The 19,265-nt window shown below is 37.4% G+C and overlaps 1 protein-coding gene across 4 annotated transcripts in view; it reads left to right on the top strand.

Annotated features, from left to right (window-relative positions):
* CFAP61 (cilia and flagella associated protein 61) overlaps window positions 1-19,265 on the top strand; it is a 139,442-nt gene that overhangs the window by 82,062 nt on the left and 38,115 nt on the right. For 3 of the 4 annotated variants that reach the window (XM_039325868.1, XM_039325870.1, XM_039325866.1), the window contains 3 exons: window positions 4,509-4,607; window positions 6,912-7,080; window positions 10,979-11,153. In XM_039325868.1, coding sequence (XP_039181802.1) covers window positions 4,509-4,607; window positions 6,912-7,080; window positions 10,979-11,153 — 443 coding nt within the window. The remainder of the gene's footprint in view (window positions 1-4,508; window positions 4,608-6,911; window positions 7,081-10,978; window positions 11,154-19,265) is intronic. The other variant, XM_039325869.1, reaches the window with a different exon arrangement.

Below are 19,265 nucleotides of genomic sequence, written 5' to 3'. Positions count from 1 at the left end.
ATGTACAAATTAAACAGATCTTGCCCAGAAACTAGTTCCTGTTACATTGTCCTTTTGGAATACATCTTCCATATACTGGGTTAAATTTTTCAGGGTGAAATCAAGCCTTCTGTATGAAAAGGCTTCTATGATTACAGTGAGGTGATTTTGTACCATTGTTTTAAAGTTTGTAGGTATGGCACAAGATGGAAATTGGGCAGTACTTCTTAAAGTTATTGGCCCCTTTACCTGGTTTTAAAACTGCTACAACTTTAGCCTTTTGACAGACACTAGGAATCTTATATTGTTCCAAGAACCATCATTAAAAAGGCACAACAAAGAGTGTTCTACCTACGTCAACTCAGGAAATTCAGACTGCCCCAGGAGCTGTTCATACAGTTTTACAGAGGAATTATTGAGTTTGCCATTTGTACCTCTGTAATTCTCAGGTTTGGTACAGAAGCCAAACAGGCCAGGCACAGATAGTTAAGACTGCAGAAAGAATAATTGCAACTGGCCTGCCTTCCACAGACCTGTACATTACACAGGTCAGAAGGAGGGCTGAGAAGATATCTGCAGACCTTCACATTCTGGACATAAACTGGTTCAACTCCTTCTCTCAGGACGATACTACAGGGCATTGCAGGCCAAAACAACTAGACACAAAGACGAGTTTTCTTCACTCTGTGGAACATCTAATTCTAACAGTGCTGTCTAATGTTTATGTGTATTTACCCAAGTAGTATGACTATAGCATTATTATTTATCCTTATTATCCTGCTTACTCTATTATTATTATTATTATTATTCCATTGCTTTGCATGTACACTGAAAACTTCTGCACTGGGTTTCCTGCCTGAGCAGTGGGTTGGACTAGATGACCTCCAAAGTCCCTTCCAACTTTATTATTATTATTTCAATTCAATTGACTAATATATCTGAGCTGGAAAATTTGGCATAAGAGATTACCTTTTTAAGCTATTATTTTGTTTAATGACATGTAAAGATTGTATATATTTAGCATGATATAGACATGATGTGAAAGTCTCCGTCCAAATGCTGTAATTAAGGTTAATGTATTTCTTTAACGAGGTTGTTGTCTAGTAAGCCAGAAGAGAATTGCAGCTGCCATTTGCAATCCACATGCTTCAGTGTCATCTGCAGAAGTGGATTCCTAATAACTAGCTCTAGGTCTTTCCTCTTTATTCTTGCCATCTTAATGGAACACGCTGAGTAAAAGAGATGAGAAGAACTCTGTCTGTTCGTCTGAAAACTGAATGTAATGGGACCAAATTTGGTAAGGTGAGAGAAGCTGCCAAAAGAAACACATCAAAGTAAAATGGGAACCAAATCTGCTCCTGCAGAGTAAAACATTCTAGAAAAAAAGTCCCCTAATGCCTCCTTATGAGGGAAGCAGTTGGGCAGTGACTTGGAATGCTGCTGGTTATTTCATATTAAGTCCCCCTCTCTCCTCCCCTCTGTTCATGTAACCCAGAGCAGAACATACCGTGTATGTCTGGCTCTCTGTTTCCCTGTACACAGACCACACATACAGTTGCAACAGAGGAAAGCAGATTCACACAGCACACATGGACTAATACATTAATTCATTACATAGAAAATGTAGAGAAACTGCCCATGGCAACTGCTAAAAAAGTTTTTGGGAGGAATTCAAGAAGTCAAGCTCTGAATGCTTTCTCTACTTTTCTCTTTCCAATCCAAAGGAATGTTATAAAGAAAGAAATTATTAAGGGAGCTTCACATTACCTCCTTCAGACTGCTTATCCATCTGTCCATCAGCAGGTTAGTTCTCTGAAAACAGGACAAAATGTAACTAAATCTGGGCAGGGGAGGAAGATCAGATATGAAAATGGTTGGATTCAACCAGAAGCTGCGAAGAAAAGAAATCCAGAAATAACACCCAATGTATTCTTATAGAAGAAGAAATTGGGAAACAGCTTAGAACAGGGCTTTCCAATCGGTGATACATATACCACTAGTGGTACTTCGGTACCTGGCAGGTGGTATGCGACCTAGACAAGTGTAGCGGGTGGGATGAGCTGAAGTGATGGCAACGCTTCACAGACCTGAGGGAAACTCAGCTGGGGCTGTGTTGAGGGCCCAAGATTGGCGTGCTAGATTCCAGCTGATTGATACTTACAGCGGCCTCAGGGGTGGCTGGCTGCCACACACAGTCTTTGGGCGGAGAGTCAGATGGAGCTGCGGTGTTGCCAGCACTCTGCTGAGGGCCCAGGATTGGTGTGCGCAGCTCCAGCTGATTGGTGCTTCCGCCAGCCTCTGCTATCGCTGGGAGCAGCAGATAGGGTGCTGCTTGGGGTGAGAGAGTCAGCTGGAGCTACAGGGCTGCCAGGGCTCAACAGAGGCCCCAGGATCAGAGGACAGCTCCAACTGATCAGTTCTATGTGCAATGGCTAGCCTGGGAGTGGGTGACTGCATGAGGGAGTGAGACTGGGGTAATGACTGATGCTGGAGTCTCCGTGAGCCCTAGAGAGTGACGCACTTGGAAGAGAAAAGGAGGATGGGGGAGAGAGGAGAGGATATAAAAGGAGGAGGTTTTGGCGGGAGAGGGAGAGAAAAAAAAGATGATGAGGAAAGAGAAGGGGATGGAGAGAGAGAGAGAGAGAGAGAAGAGGAGAGTCTTCTGTGAGACAAGCAGAGGGGTCAACGAAGGAGCAGAGGCTGTGAAAGAGACAGAGAGCAGAGGGAGAGAGGAAGAAGGGCTGATCAGTCACCTGGCCACCAAGGTAGTGATGCATATTAATAAATATGGATAAATTTGTGATATGTTCATCAGGGCAAAGGAAAGTGATTCAGCAAAGGAGCTACCACTGAAGAAATTAAAACCGGTACTTTTTTCCCTTTTTTTTTTTTTTTTTTTTTGGTCATCAGGTTTTTGATACCTTACCAAGCACCGGTGGTACTCAAATATTGTCATGTCCTAAAAGTAGTACAATCTGTGAAAAGGTTGAAAAGCCCTGCCTTAGAATACTTTGTACTCTATCTTGAGCTTCTATAAAAAGATGGGATATAAATGTAACAAATACATAAACCCAGGAATTATTTTGAGTACCAGAATTAACAAATCGTTGCTGTAAAAATTGCTTTTTGGTTGCTGTCCATCCTTTTTTTTTTTAATTTTAGGACAGCTTGAATTCTATTGAATACTCGTCCCAGAAAGTATGCAAAGCCCCTATTTTGGAATTTTGAAAATCAGCTAAAGCAAAGCTTTTCCAGAAGAGATTTGCCTCCTAGATTAGTTTGGTTTATGGATACCTACCGGTTTTATATTGTGTGTTGATGGTATTTTAATTATTTATATTGCGTGCTATTGTCTATTTATTGTTTTAATTTTTATTCTGTCCAGAGTCCATTTAGATTGAGTTAAAAATATGTAATTGAAAAACTTGCATATATATATACATGTGGCAATAGGGAATAACCATAACCAATGCTATTAAACGCTGCTAGGAATGTCTGTTTGTTGTATATTTTGTAAATTATCTAGTTACCTAGTAACAGATTCTGATTTAACTTCTGCTTCCCCTTGTTTAAATTATGGGTGGCAAACATTACTGAATTATAGAGCACAACTTGATTCCATTTGTTTGATCAAAACAAACTTCTGATCTATTCATGATGATGCTGGAGAACAGAAAAGTGGGGAATTTACAACCCAAAGCCTATTCACATAATACAACATTGCAGGCCATAGTTTTGAGCTACACAGGAAAGAAACTGGGAACTGATGAAGATTTGTTAGCCCAGATCTTCTGTTAAGGAAGATGAAACAGATATTTTCAAAATAGAAGTCCCTTTATTTCATCCAATATTATTTCCTTTCACCCCAAACTTGAGCATTCTCATTAGCACTTAGGTCTATAGGTGTATAGGTGATGATTATAAAGGCAATTGTGATAATACCGGTAACCCTCAACTTATGATTTCAGTTGGACTGGAATTTCCATCTTTGCAGTCACATAAGTCAAGTTATCACATGACCACACTCGCTTTTACAATCATTTTACAATGGTCATAAGTCGAGTCACTATGGTTGTAAGTTAAGTCATGTGATTGTAAGTGCAAACCCAGATTAACTAATACACTTTTGGGGGAAACTGGCAAAAAAAGTTGCAAATCAATCACGTGACCACAGCCAAGTGCCTGAATTGTGATCATATGATTATGGGGGCGGGGCAAAAGTTGTAAGTTCAAATTTAGGTTGTAACTGTTTTTTTCAGAGACCATCATTAATTCAAACCATCATTAAGCAAATAGTTGTAAGTCGAGGACTATGTGTAGCAGCAGCTATTACTAGTGTTACTATTAATGGTATCAACATAGTTTGTGAAAGTTAATATAAACACCAGTGCATATTTGCATAAGATATATGAATTCTGAGCACCAAAAAACATAATTTAGTTGACATTTCAATTGCTCATCAATAATATGAATTAAAAATAACTGAAGTAAATTTAAAAAAAAAATTGGTATTCTTTTTTTTTTTGTAGCCCACACCTGAAATTCAACAACCTTACATTGATTTCAACTCATGGCCTTCCAGGGAAAAGTGAATCAAATAATATGCATAAGCGATTTTTAATCAACAGGTTTGTTTGGAGCATTTTCAATACTGCCAAAAAGACAAACATAAACATTATTTTATAATGGTAAAATATACTTCTGATGCTATACAGTACATTTATATAGTAATGAGGTAATTAAATTTAGTTCTAACATTTGCACTCCCCTTGTCATGGATTTCAGGTTTTGCCCTTTGCTAAATCACTATCCTTGTTTTGCTTTAAAAAACTATAGCGATGCCTTCGGTAATCCTTTCCTCTTCTTTTTAGCAAAAGTAGCAAAACAGGGGGAAAAAACAGAATAGAGATGGGATAAGAAGAAGCTACTCTAGAAATGGAGAAGAAAATACAATGTTGGTAATATTGTGGATTTTGAAGGAAAACCCATTTATCTTTGGGAAAACAGAGAATGACATGATGAATGTTGAAAATGAATGATGAAGATCCCAACAGAAGGAATGTTCTTCTGTAGACCTAAGGAAAAGATCTGGAAGGCTCAACTAGTCAGGTCCCTCATTCACGGAGCAAGGAGATAGTAAAGAAGTAAAGCCTTTATTGTAAATCAGTGTAAGATGACTATATTTACGTAGAACTTTTATATAATAAAATACATGTTTAAAAAGAAAGTTATTTCTTGCCCTTTAACCTTTTTTTAAAAAAAACAAACATGTATATGACAAGACATTTACCTCCAGTATTCCAAGCTAGTTTAAGAACTACTATGTCAAATATTTATATCACTTTTTCTCCAGACCATTCTCATTCAATCTGATGGAAAATAAATTGCTTTTATTTAGATTTTTAAGAAGAGACTAGACAGTCACTTGTCTGAAATGATATAGGTTCTCCTGCTCAAGCAGGGGGCTGGACTAGAAGACCTCCAAAGTCCCTTCCAGCTTCTATTCTATTCTATTCTATTCTTCTTTTTGGCAACCTCTCAAATACTGGAATATTAACATATCCTCCCAGACCTTCTTTTCTCTAGACTAGCCAAACCCAAATCCTGCAACTGTTCTTCATATGTTTTTGTCTCCAGGCCTTTAATAGTTGCTCTTCTTTGCACTTTTTTTTCCAAGTCTCAACATCTTTTTTGTAATGTGACTAAAACTAGATGCAGTATTCCAGATGTGGCCTTATTAAGGCTTTATAAAGCTGTACTAATATTTCACATGATTTTGATTCTCCGCCTCTCTTTATACAACCAAGATTGTATTAGCTTTTTTGGCTACTGCCACACACTGCTGGCTCATTTTTAAGTGATCATCCAGTAAAATTCGAAGGTCCCTCTCACAGTTACTGTTTTTAACCAGGTTTCGCCTAATCTGTATTCGTACCTTTGGTTTTTCCTGCCTACGTGTAAAACCTTTTTCCTCCACATTAAATTTCATTTTGTTGGACTGGACCCATTGTTCAAGTCTGTCAAGATCTTTTTGGATCCTGAGCTTGTCTTCTGGGGTGTTGGCTATTCCTGCCAGCTTAGAGTCATCTGCAAATTTGATGAGTATTCCTTTTACTCCCTCATCTAAGCCATTTATGAAGATATTGAAGAGTACTGGGCCTAAAGAGAGAACTTTGTGGTACCCCACAAAGTGAAAATGAGAGACGGAGAGATGGCTTCCCTTTGCATCTCACCGTCTGCACTCAGCTGCCCGGCTGAATCACTGGGCCACCTGTCTATCTTCAGCTGGGCTGCTGTGCTCTCAGCTAGGACACTGGGCTGCTTCACAGCTGGGTCACCTCTCAGTTGTGCCATCAGTTGGAACATCAAGCCATCTCTTTAAAGGATTCCCCCCCCCCAAATTTTAAAAATTCTAGAAGTTTATTTTCATAATTGCCAAAATTCAGAAGATGTTTTAAAAAGAAAATTAAATTGAAATTTCTATTCTTAGATGTTAGTCTTCTAGAATAATAGAGTAACAGAGTTGAAGGGACCTATACTCTTTTGGAAGCCATTTCACTGGTTAATAGTTTACACTGTCAGGAATTCTGGGAGTTCTGAGTTCTCTTTTTAGTCTCTTCTGTGACTAATATTGATATTGCCCTCTTGATATAGTTTGCAATCCACAGATATATTAAAAATGATAGATAAATAAAATTTGAAAATGAAAACAAAATCCCAGCTGAAATTAAAAAAAAGAATAGTATCTCAGCTGAGAGTAAAAAATGAAATGTCAGCTTGTTGTTAGTATAAATACCATCCCTTACTATGGACCTCAGTAAACTTTCTGAAAGGGAACAAGAGGACTTGATGTATTATGGGATGTTAATCAATTGAGCAGAATATAATTAATAATTATATACAATTACTAAAATGAACTTGTTTCTTCACAGTTATTGTTTTAATGAGGATGATTATGCATTGATGTCACTTGGTTCATGGATTAATGTTGTGGCTGGAAAAATGATTGCTATAAACAGATCTGCAAAACATGTAATAATTTCCAAGGGGAAAAAAGTGCTATATGATCATCTCATTCTCTGCACTGGCCAACAGTATCAGGTAAGTCCAAATATTAAGTCCTATACATAGTTAAGTGGGAGAAATTTCCGTTGAACTCAGATTAATTAATTTATACTGCATATATGTTTGAAACATGATTTGTTTTTTCACATCCAAAATACTTTTTAAAACTTATTTTTATCCTCTTTTTAGTATATACCATGTTCAAGACTGTGATTCCATGCTTAATTGAGCAAATAGTTTAAGAAATAGTCTATAAGAATAAAAAACAATGACTGTTAGTAAAAATTATCATGAATGAATTCAATATAAAAGTAGTTGTAGTTTGTAGCTTATTAGAAATCTTATGAAAATCTCAGAACGAGTCCCAGATTTAGATAATCTATCAACAAATGAGAGCCTATACTACTAAGTTCAGTACTGTTGCAGCATAAGAAGCATAAGAATTTGTCTTTGATCTGATTTGATTTATTTGATTTGACAAATCTTGCAGAGATGGAATTCCAAGGCTCCTCAACAAACTATTTATTCTTAGTAGACAATTAGTGATCCCTGGAACATTGCTTCAGAGATAGATATTTCCTTACCAGATTCCTTCATGTCTTCAACAAAGGCAGATTTTCTTTTTTTTTTAATATATTTTATTGGTTTTTTAATTTTAACAAACAGTACTTAAGACACACTGTGGTGTTTGGGTAAACAAAATACCAAAGTAAAAAACATAGATAAACCGCTCAACTTAATACATTCACTATCATCTATTTCCCACAGATAACATAATAAATTTAATATATTCCATTTCTAGCTTAGATTTCTATTACTACTCAACCTGTTTTAAAACTTTATCAATTACCATAATCAAATATTGTTTTACATCAACAAATTATTACTTCGAATATCTCTACCAGATATGTTAAAGTTCTTAATCTCTCTCATTCCTCTTTTTATCACCAATCTCATTCATTTCTTCTTCCAATAATAACTAACTTAATTAAAAAAAATAATGTTAAAACTTAATTTCTTTCAATTCATTACACAAATTTCAAATTCCATCCAATTAATTATCATACCTTATCAGATCATATTGTTATACACAAAAATCACCTAATCAATTTAAGCACTTCAAAATTCCATTCCCATAACTGAACGTTTTTTCAATTCCAGAACATACATACATACATACATACATACATACATACATACATACATACATTTGTTTTCTGAGGTTTTCGCAGGTGTTTATATGTAGGTCTTTGGTTATTTGGGTTTTCTCCCGCGTCAAATTGGAAGTGTCTTGACGACGTTTCGACGAAGTCTCATTCGTCATCTTCAGGCTGGTGTTTTCGGCTTCGTGCTTCTAGGAGCAATGTGTGATCATAGCTGTTTCTTCCTTTTACTGCCAGTGGGGGTATGAACTAATTGGATGAGAGCTTGGCTGTGTTCTGATTGGATGGGTGTGTTCTGATTGGTTAGGAGCTTGGCTGTGCTGTGATTGGATGGGGGTTAGCTGTGCTTTGATTGGATGGGGGAGTGTTCTGTTTGGGTGGGGGCTTTGTTGTGCTCAGGTTAATCTGAGTTGCAGGGGGATGTGAGATGGTGAGCATTGCTATTGTTTGGCTTCACGTTCGTGGTCGTGCCTCATCTTCATGGTGGGTGTCAGTTTGCTTCATGTATGGATTGGAGGGGTTTAAAGTGGCTAATGATGCAGTTGTGGTCTGGCTTCTGGTTTGTGGTCATGCCTCATCATCAGTGTGGGTTTGGGTTTGCTTTTTGCATGGACATGTGGTGATGGCATCCTGTGTGGCTTTCGTGAGTATGGGTCTGGTGTAATTCTTTGTGTTAGGGACTCGTTTGTCAATAAGGGTGGGTTTCCAAATGGCTAGTAGGTGGGAGATATCATCTCGTTTGTTCATGCTGTGTGGGCGTTTTTCTATCTCGATGGCTTCTCTGATTATTCTGTTATTAAAGTGTTCAGTTTTGGCGATAGTTCTGGTCTTTTTAAAGTCAATTTCATGTTCTGTGATTTTAAGGTGTTGGACTAGGGAAGAAGTTGATTCCTCTTTTTGACTAAGTTCTTATGTTCTTCAATGCGTGCACTTATTCTTCTGTTGGTTTGTCCGATGTATGTGGTGGACAAGCGGTGCATGGGATTTCGTATACTCCTTGATTTTCTAATTCAATTTTGTCTTTGGGGTTTCTTAGGATGGTGGATATTTTTCTGTTTGTGCAGAATGTTGTCTTAATGTTGTGTTTGTGGAGGATCTTGCTGATTCTGTCTGTGGTGCCTTTTATGTAAGGGAGGAGGGCTTTGCTGTTTTCTTGTTCTCTGTCTTGGATTTTAGTGGGGGTTTCTTTTTGGATTAGTTTGGTAATCTTATTTCTTTGGAATCCATTGGATGTAAGTACATTAGTGAGAGTGTGTAGTTCGGTTTTTAGGTGTTGTTCATCAGCTAAGCGTTTTGTTCTAGAGATGAGTGTCTTGGCTACGGAGTTGATCTGTGCTGGGTGGTGGTGTGAGAGGGCGTGCAGATAGCGGTTTGTGTGTGTTTTCTTCTGGTAGATGGTGTGTCCTAGGGAGCCATTGGATTTCTTGTAGACACCGATGATGAGGCACGACCACAAACCAGAAGCCAGATCACAACTGCATCATAAGCCACTTTAAACCCTCCAATCTATACATGAAGCAAACTGACATCCACCATGAAGATGAGGCACGACCACGAACGCGAAGCCAAACAATAGCAATACTCACCATCTCACATCCCCCTGCAACTCAGATTAACCTGAGCACAACAAAGCCCCCACCCAAACAGAACACTCCCCCACCCAATCAGAGCACAGCTGAGCTCCTAACCAATCAGAACACACCTCCATCCAATCAGAACACAGCCAAGCTCTTATCCAATCAGTTCATACCCCCACTGGCAGTTAAAAGGAAGAAACAGCTATGATCACACATTGCTCCTAGAAGCACGAAGCCGAAAACACCAGCCTGAAGATGATGAATGAGACTTTGTCGAAACGTCGCCAAGACACTTCCAATTTGACGCGGGAGAAAACCCAAATAACCAAAGACCTACATATATATATATCTATCCCACTCCTGCCCAGACCCCCCAGGCACCCTTGACACGAATGATGTAAAGCTGGTCACACCCACCCAGTAGGCCACACTCACTCTATCCACGCCCACCCAGTAGGCCACACCCACCCTGGCCACACCCACCTGGCCTCCTGAGGGCAACCGCAATGCTGATGCAGCCCTCAATTAAATTGAGTTTGACACCCCTGTCGTAGATCCTGGGTGAAGAAGGGCTAGCCTCCAATATCCTTTCAAATTTTGTAATACTGTAAATATAATGCATAGGGGGGGAAACAGCTTTCTAACCATTCTGATTTTTTTCCTTTTCCAATAGGATTCAGTTATAATTAATAGATTAAAATGAAAAATTTATTCAGACAAGCTGGTGGTCCTTTTGGCAGATTTAATCATTAGTTTTCATTCTTGAGATGAGACAAGTTTAGAGTATCACTGAAAATAAGTGTAAGACTAGTATGTATAATTTAAATGTCTTCGATATGGTTCTTTCTCAATTTTGTCTCAATATTTGGAGGTTAGGAGATTGAACACAACAGTAACATCTGTTAAAATAAAATCTGTATTTTGCCTGTAGACCTCATGACCCAGATTCATTTGTCAAGTCTCTATAACATTAATATTTCTGTTTAATTAAAATATGTTTATTTTCTCAGGTAGATGTAGTACATTTCCTCTTTTATGGAATTGGCTGCTGAATTACTGCTTGCTTAGTAGTTTTATAGCTCATTTATTACAAAAATGTGAATTGCTGAAACAAATATATTTTAATAAAAAGTGGTATCTGGGGAAAAAAATAGAGTTTTATGATTAATAATATTTATTTGTCTATAAATATAGGTCCCATGTCCTACTGGTGCAGATATCAAAAAATTGTTAACCACTAGAGAGGTATCAACCAATTATAAACAAAGGTACACAGGAATAGTGCCCTCCAATCTTTTTATTATTTCTGATGATGAAGATGCATTAGCAGCAATCAAGTGGCTGAAAGAAAAAGTGGTTGATTCCACAGGTAACAGTTTTACGAACTACTACATGAAGAGAGCAGAGGTTTATATATTTCTTGGCAAGTTGCATCTCTATTTCTAGCATATAGCTATAGCTTAACTGATCTTTGCAAACTGTTTCATCTGCTCTTATTTATTGTACAGATTAATTTACAATTTACTGTCAATTTTTGAGACATTTATATTTTTTACCTGGAACAAAGACAAAGTAAGAATTATCTGTAATTACTTTATGAAATTAGATTAAATGAAATGAAAAACCCAAGCACAAAATCTGGGATTGTTAATTAACACATGAGATAATAATATCATTAGTAAATGTTTTTTGCAGCTAGACACAAGGTTTTTTTAGGCTGAAAAAACTGAAAAGAAAAGAAAATTTGACTTTGGGGAATTTAATATAGAACTAGCTGCATAATGTAAAAGGTACTGTAAGGACCCACCCCATTTTACATCTTAAAAAGACAGAACTCTTGGAATATTTCTTCCAACAGGCATCTTTATTAAGAGAAGATGATTGCAGGCATTCTAGATAGGATCTGAGGGGCCAACACCTACCATTCAAGGTTTTAAGTGTTCCCAAGCAGCCCCCACCCCACCTTCCTTCCAGCAACAATCCCAGGCATTACATTTCCACCCCCTTTTCCTCACGGCCGGCAGAAGGGAAACTTCAGAGAGTAGTAGATGAAAGCTGATGGCCATATGGTTATGGTCAGTCCTCTTGGTGAGATCCACATTCAGTCCCTTTGAAGTTTTAATGAAGGAAGTGAGAGCCATAAAACCCCTTTGCTCATCCCCCTTCCCTTCGTAGTATGACAGAATCCAGAGAGGGCAGAAATGGGGTTTTCCATAATCAATAACTAGAAATGAAATATAATTGGATTCTGACAGGTACTACAGTTGGCTAATGCCACGTGTGTTATGTTTATATGGATACAAATGCAGCCTTTCATTAAGTTGCATGTACCTGATTTACCAAGATGGCTTCTATATTTGGGTTGGGTTCTGTAAATCTACCTATATTTGCAGGATCCAGAAACAGAATGGCATTACAGAAATATTCAAAGCAAGCAATGGATCTGCTTAATGTTTCATTATATAGATATGGGCTGATATGAATATACCCCCTTCAGAGCAGGTTCGCAACTTGGGTGTCCTCCTTGATCCACAGCTGAATTTGGAACATCAATTGACGGCTGTGGCTGGGAGGACCTTTGCACAAGTCCGCCTGTTGCACCAGTTGCGACCCTACCTGGACCAGGAGGCTCTCCTTACAGTCACTCACGCCCTTGTCACCTCACATTTGGACTACTGCAACGTGCTCTACATGGGGCTACCCTTGAAAAGTATTCGGAGACTACAGTTGGTCCAGAATGCAGCCGCGCGAGTGATAGTGGGTGCTCCTCGATACACCCACGTTACACCTCTCCTCCGTGAGCTGCACTGGTTGCCTATTGGTCTCCAGGTCCAATTCAAGGTGTTGGTCATTACCTTTAAAGCCCTATATGGCTCAGGGCCAGGCTATTTGCGAGATCGCCTACTACCTCATAGTTCCCTACGTCCGGTTAGATCCCACAGGCTGGGCCTCCTTCAGGCCCCGTCGGCCAAGCAGTGCCATTTGGCGGGGCCGCGGAGGAGGGCCCCTGTGATGCTTTGGAATCAGCTCCCCCCCGGAGATTAGGACCGCTCCCACCCTGTTGGTCTTCCGTAAGCTACTTAAGACCTGGCTTTTCCGGCAGGCCTGGGGTTTATAAAACCTTACCCCTGGATGATTGTTTTTGTATTGTTGTTTTGTTATGTTTTATGTGTTTTTTATTGTTAGCCGCCCAGAGTCTTTCGGGAGTGGGGCGGCTTATAAATTTTAAAAATAAATAAATAAATATGGAATGAGATCCCACTGTATCCTAAGATGAGCAGTACAAACTTCCTTTAGATTTCTACTTTTCTACTTTTAATCAATTTCTCTAAAGCAACTAATTATCATATAAGCTGCCTTATGGGAATCAGTGAATTTCTGTTGCTAATTGCTGATAATCTGGGAATTAGAAAATATATGCATGAATGGATGGCAGAAGACTTGGATGCAAAGAATGAATTCATTTTAGTTAAATTTATTGCCTTCTTTTCCCCAAATAATTTCTTACTTGTTCTTTTGTATAGCATATTTGTTATGCTACATGGAGCAAAACATATCGCCAGGTATTGGACATAAAACATAACCTGAATCTTGTACTCAGCTTGTGCTGTCTGAAGTCGTAGGTGCCATTGATTGCACGTATTTGCCTCAGATGTGTTACTTTTGTCAAAAGCACAGTTCAGTTTTCTTTCAGTGACCATTTGTACTGAAGGAGGAGGGAGTGGTATCTTCTGAGCTGGAATTAGGCAATTAGATAGTCCTCGATTTACAACAGTTAATTTAGTGACCATTTGAAGTTACAACAGCATTGAAAAAGGTGATTTATGACCATTTTTCACACTTACAAACATTGCAGCATCCCCAATTGTATGATACAATTCGGATGCTTGGCAGCTGACTCATATTTATTAACAGTTGCAATATCCTGGGCTCAGCGATCACCTTTTGTAACCGTCTGACAAGCAAAGTCAACGGGAAAGCCAGATTCATTTAACAACAGCATTACTAACTTAACAACTGCAGTGATTCACTCCACAAAGGTGGCAAGAAAGGTCGTAAAATGGGGCAAAACTCACTTAACAAATATCTCAGCAACAGAAATTTTTGGTTCAATTGTGGTCATAAGTCGAGGACTACCTGTAATTGTTTCTTCTGCAACTGGCTCCAGAACTGGCTGCTAACAGCTGCTCATTATTAGCCCTTTTTTCTTTTGAGCTCCTTTATTTCCATGTTGGAAATAGCATTGAGTGTGTATTAATTCACTCCTCCAATGTGGAGTTTCTCTGCCAGATTACCTCTTTTTTAAACTTTTGTTTCTGCAATGATAGATGCTTTCAATTTCTCCTTACTGACTCTTTTTGTTGGACAAAACGTCTGAAAAATGATCAGATGACAGTCCTTGAATCCTCTGCTCCTTTTTCATCCTTGCTGTGTACAGTAAAGAAAAACAAGATCTATACTATAAGGAACCAGGGTTTTTATGGATATACAATACCATTTCATATGCCCATTCATAATGATGTGGTTGTATGTTGATTTTTGTAAAACTAAACAGAATACTTTTTACAACTTGCTTTGTTTATTGCAAGTGTGATGAATAAATTTACTTGTACTGGTATGTCTTTTATTTGGGGAACCAAGTCTTATCTTTTGAGGAGCAAGTGATGGAGTATATGATATGGTGTACAATCTCCTGCTTGTATCTGCAATTACGGGAAAGATGTCTTTTCAATCTGTCTTGTTTCTTAGTTTAGTTTATTTGATTGATATTAGGAAAAAAATGCTTCTGCATTGACAAATCCGGTCAATTCAGTCCCATTTACTAATTACTTATTCTGTTAGATCTATCCCTTTGGGACCTGACAGACAGAATGCATTCTGTGGGGGAAGAAACATAAAGAATATTTTGCATGCCATATTATTTCAGGGAAACTGCCTTTACTTTTGCTCCTGACTTGATAGTAAGCAGTGCCATGTGTGCGTCCTTCTTTGTGTATATGCTTGTGTGCACGTACTGTACATGTGCACCCAAGTATAAAATTTTGCTTTTAATATCTGTATAAGTTTGTAATATTAGTTTTTTTAATATACATATAATCCACCTAACAATCTCCTAAGTTTAGGTGATGAAGAAAGGCTGTGTTAACATATCACTGAACCAAAAACTCCTGTTTCATCTTAGCCAAAATTTGTTGCTGTGTTGTACAAACGTATAAATTACAATAAATTGAATGCAGCTTTTATTTAATTATTTTTTAAATTTATGTTGACATGCAAAAAACCCCTATAATGCCAACAAGAAAAATGATACTGATTGATTCATTGAACAAAAAAAGTCCCTAAATATATTATAATCATTAAAAAATTGATAAAGAAAAACTAAATTAACAAAGGAAAAAAAGTTTGATATAATAACCAGGCATATAAAATTAATTCAACCGTTAAGCTTATTATTAAATCTAGACTATATAAATATTTCTTCATCTCATTTTTAGGACAAAGGAAATTTTCAAAAATAGATAGCAAACTTATATTTTGATCCATTTTACAACATTCTTTCAGTGTCCAATAAATACATAATGTTTTTGATGAATTAATTTAAATTTCAAATTATAAAAAATATGTTTTACATTTCTTAACACCTCACCCCATTAAAAACTTTGGATATTCCAATTCTTTGTCTATACCTACAAAAATCAGAAGTTACATTTTCATCACTATCATAATTGTGAACGGTTGCTGTCCAAGGCAATTGTTAAACATGGACTATTTGTACCATCTAGAATTGGCTGATTTATAATTATTAAATTTCCCAGTTATAGTCACTAAAGCCTGGTCTGAAATTTCAGGGGAACATGTTGAAGAATCCCTAAGCTGATCTACCAAGGCAGAACAAATGCAAATATAATCATGTTGATATCTGTGACTCCTAAAAGCCCTAAATTGAGGTGAATAAATTATATACTGATAGTTTGCAGAATATAATTTAGAAAAAGGCTTTGAATTATTTCAGTAATATTCTTAATGGGCCATAAAAGTAAATTGGAACAAGGGTGACAGTAGCTATCTTTGCTATCACAAAAATAATGAATTTTTCAAGTTGCAGTGTTGAGATACCATATCAGTTTTTAAATTGCGTTTAGATACTTATATACGCTTTATTTGAATATCAATTAATATTAGTTTGTCTATTCCCAGTCCTAGGTTTCAAAAAGAGGTGTCATTTAATAGAATACGTATTTCTTGCAAAGTAATGTTCTCAGAATGTATAAATCTAGGTTGTTGCAAATTGTTCCTTTTTAATAGTTAATACCATAAGTATTATTCAACAGAAAAATGTGGGGCCTATAAAGATCCATGGTAGCAAAAGGTATTATAAATCTTTTGATTTGTCCAAGAGAGACAAAAAAAGTAGATTGTTTGTAAAGGGAGATCTAGATAAAACATAACTTTACATACATGGTATTTCAATTTGGTAGTTTGTCTCAAAAGATGTAAAATCTGGTCCCTGGTATTATAATTTATTGGTTATAGGGGAAAACATAGGGTAGGATTCCCCTGACATAGGGGAGGATTTCCCTATGCATTCTCCCATGTAATTAAATAAAGATTTCTGCTGCTCAGTATCAAAAGTAGATTGTTTCTAATTATTTCTGGTGAGTTGCCCATGTATTTTAATTAGTACAGTTTGGAGATTTGTAATATATTACATGAAGTTGATCCTTTTCTTCTAAGATCTTAATTCAGTGGCAATAATTCTCTTCAGGGTTTCCAAATCTTCTTCAAACTAAAAAGCATGCACTTCCAGGTTTTAACATTTCCATGGATCATAAGTATGCCAGTTTCCAAATTTGTAAATGTATTGTCCATCTGTTTAGAAATTGATTGAATTTTGAATGTAGTTACTTAAATTAAATTTACCCAATTACTGCCCAACAAAAAGGGAGCACAAATTCTCAGCTGTTTCTTGATGAAAGACTATGGGGCCTCCACTGTCTTTATGAAATGCTTCAGGGCAAATTTCATGCTAGTCTCTCATTTTGTGTTGATTCAAGTATTGGTGGCTGCCACTTTAGTTCAGTAGTGGGGAGAGACTGATAGATTTTTAAAAATCAAATACTTTTCCTAAGATATAAATAATATATAACTAAGTGTGGTTTCCTTTTTTAATCACTGAAACCATTAGTTATGGGAACCTTACACTTTACACAACAGATTTATCTGCTAAGAATGTATAAAAATGACTCACAGCCAAGTCATGAGGCCCAAGATTAACATGGCAGTGTTACAGAATATAGCATTCTAAAATCCAAACAGAATGTGAAGGTACCAATGGGAACAACTCAGTCAAGATTTAAGAATTGAGCTCTGTCCTTGAAAATGGGGTTAAGTGTTAAAAGTAATACTAGCTAGGATCATGAGGAGACACAAGGCATCCCAGATTACTAACGAGGCAAATCAGTATATTATAGCCATTAAGGCAAGGCTAGAAACACACAGCAAGATTCAAATTTTGTTTTAAGTTTCAAGCATAAGTTTCAAAGGACTAAATGATTTTGGGCTAAACAGAATATTTTTATTGCTTTCCCTCACTAGAAGGTATACAGTTATCCAATACAAATTCCAAAAATCAAATGTAATTGTATTAAAATAAAAATGAATTAAAGGAAGTAGTAAAGTGCTAAAAAATTAAACCTAAAGTTTATCATTACATTATAAAACTATTTTGCAAAAGATATAAAAATAAAGCAGTGTCATTAAATAGAGTAATATAAAATGACATAAAAATTAGAGTGACCAAATTGCATCTTTTATTTCTCATTTCCCTGTTTGTTTCACAAAATACCATTTATCTATCAATCATGTGATGATAAAAACTTTGGAGCAGAATTTGGTAACTAAAGCTGATGTCATCATGGTTTGAAAAATAAATATATAAATATTTTCTAATCTACAAAGAAACATATTTAGAAATAAAATGCCGAGTTAAATACAGGTGATAAATTTAATCATAACATCAGCAGTATGAAATTTATCATTCATAATTTCAGCTGTTCCAGAGACAAAACATCTCTGTAAAGAGGATATATTGGTAACTTATTTCAGTAAGACTGAACATAGCATGTTAAAACATGCTAAAGTAAAGGACCTACAGTATTTTACAGTAACACATCTATATAAAACAGTGGTTCTCAACCTTTTTATACGGCGACCCCGGACATAAGCAGGCGACGCGCATGCGTGGCGTCGCCCCCTGCGCGGCACGCATGTGTGGCGTCTCCCCCTGCACGGCGCGCATGCGCGGCGGCGCCCCCATGCGCCGCCCCCTGCGTGGCGCGCATGTGCGGCACTGCCCCCTGACAAAAAAAGGCAGATCGCGTTGTTTGGCAACCCCCGTGAAATGGTCGATCGACCCCAAATGGGGTCGCGACCCACAGGTTGAGAACCGCTGATATAAAAACTTAGTCAGGATGGGACAAAGGATTTCCATTTTAAATAAAAGGGAAGCACCTAAAATTCTTTCTGCAAACTGGTATCTATTATTTGCTACTTAATCAATTCTTTAGCTTTGGTAAAACTCAAAAATGCATGGCTAGTTTAGATAGGCTTTGTAAATTTACTTCCAAAATCTTATTCCAGACTGAGGAAATATATCTAATACTGTCAGTCAAGATGAGCTCTTGGGGAAAAATGCTAATCTAAGTCAATAGATCTTAGGTCTACTTAGATTTAAGCCATAACAGTAACTAGAGTTATTCATTATTCATTTTCATAATTTTTGCACTACTTTTAATTTGCAAATACCAAAATTGTTTAGAAGAATATATTATATTTAAAACTATATATAAAGTACAAAAACAGCTTTTTAAAAATCAACATTCAATTACTAGGGTGGCTGATAACATCAAAAGAAGGTCTAGGCCAGGACTTTTCAACCCTTTCACCCATTGTATCACTTTTAGGATATGGCAATATCCGAGTACCACCAGTCGCCTAGCAAGGTGTCAGCGGAGATGGGGTGGGGGTGTTTGGTTTTTATTCCCCCCATCTGCTGGGTGGTTGCAGCAGGTTTTGATCACTTCACATGACCCTGGGGCACTGTGACCGTCATAAATATGAATCGGTTGCCAAGCATCTGAATGTAAATCACAAGACCCTGGAGAGGCTGTAACATTCCAGCTGATTGGTGCTTCTTCAGGGCTCAGCAGAAGCAGCAGGATCAGCGCCGAGCTCCAACTGGAGCCTGGCGCTGATTCTGGTGCTTTCGCTGAGCCCTGACAGCCCTGCAGCTCCAGCCATCTCTCACTCAGGCTTGTGCGGTGCTGCTACTAGTTCAGCTCATTCCCTTCCCCCGCTACTTTTCTAGGATGTTCGCGTACCACCTGCCAATTGCCAACGTACCACAGGTGGTACCCGTACCACTGGTTGAAAAGCCCTGGTCTAGGCAAATAAATAATTTTCAATTTTTGGTAACAACATT

The sequence above is a fragment of the Crotalus tigris genome, unplaced genomic scaffold, assembly GCF_016545835.1.
Source record: "Crotalus tigris isolate CLP2741 ecotype Arizona unplaced genomic scaffold, ASM1654583v1 scf7180000024339.11422700, whole genome shotgun sequence".
NCBI lineage: Eukaryota > Metazoa > Chordata > Lepidosauria > Squamata > Viperidae > Crotalus > Crotalus tigris.
Note: the sequence above shows the minus strand (reverse complement) of the source record. Positions and strands in the feature narration are given on the sequence as shown.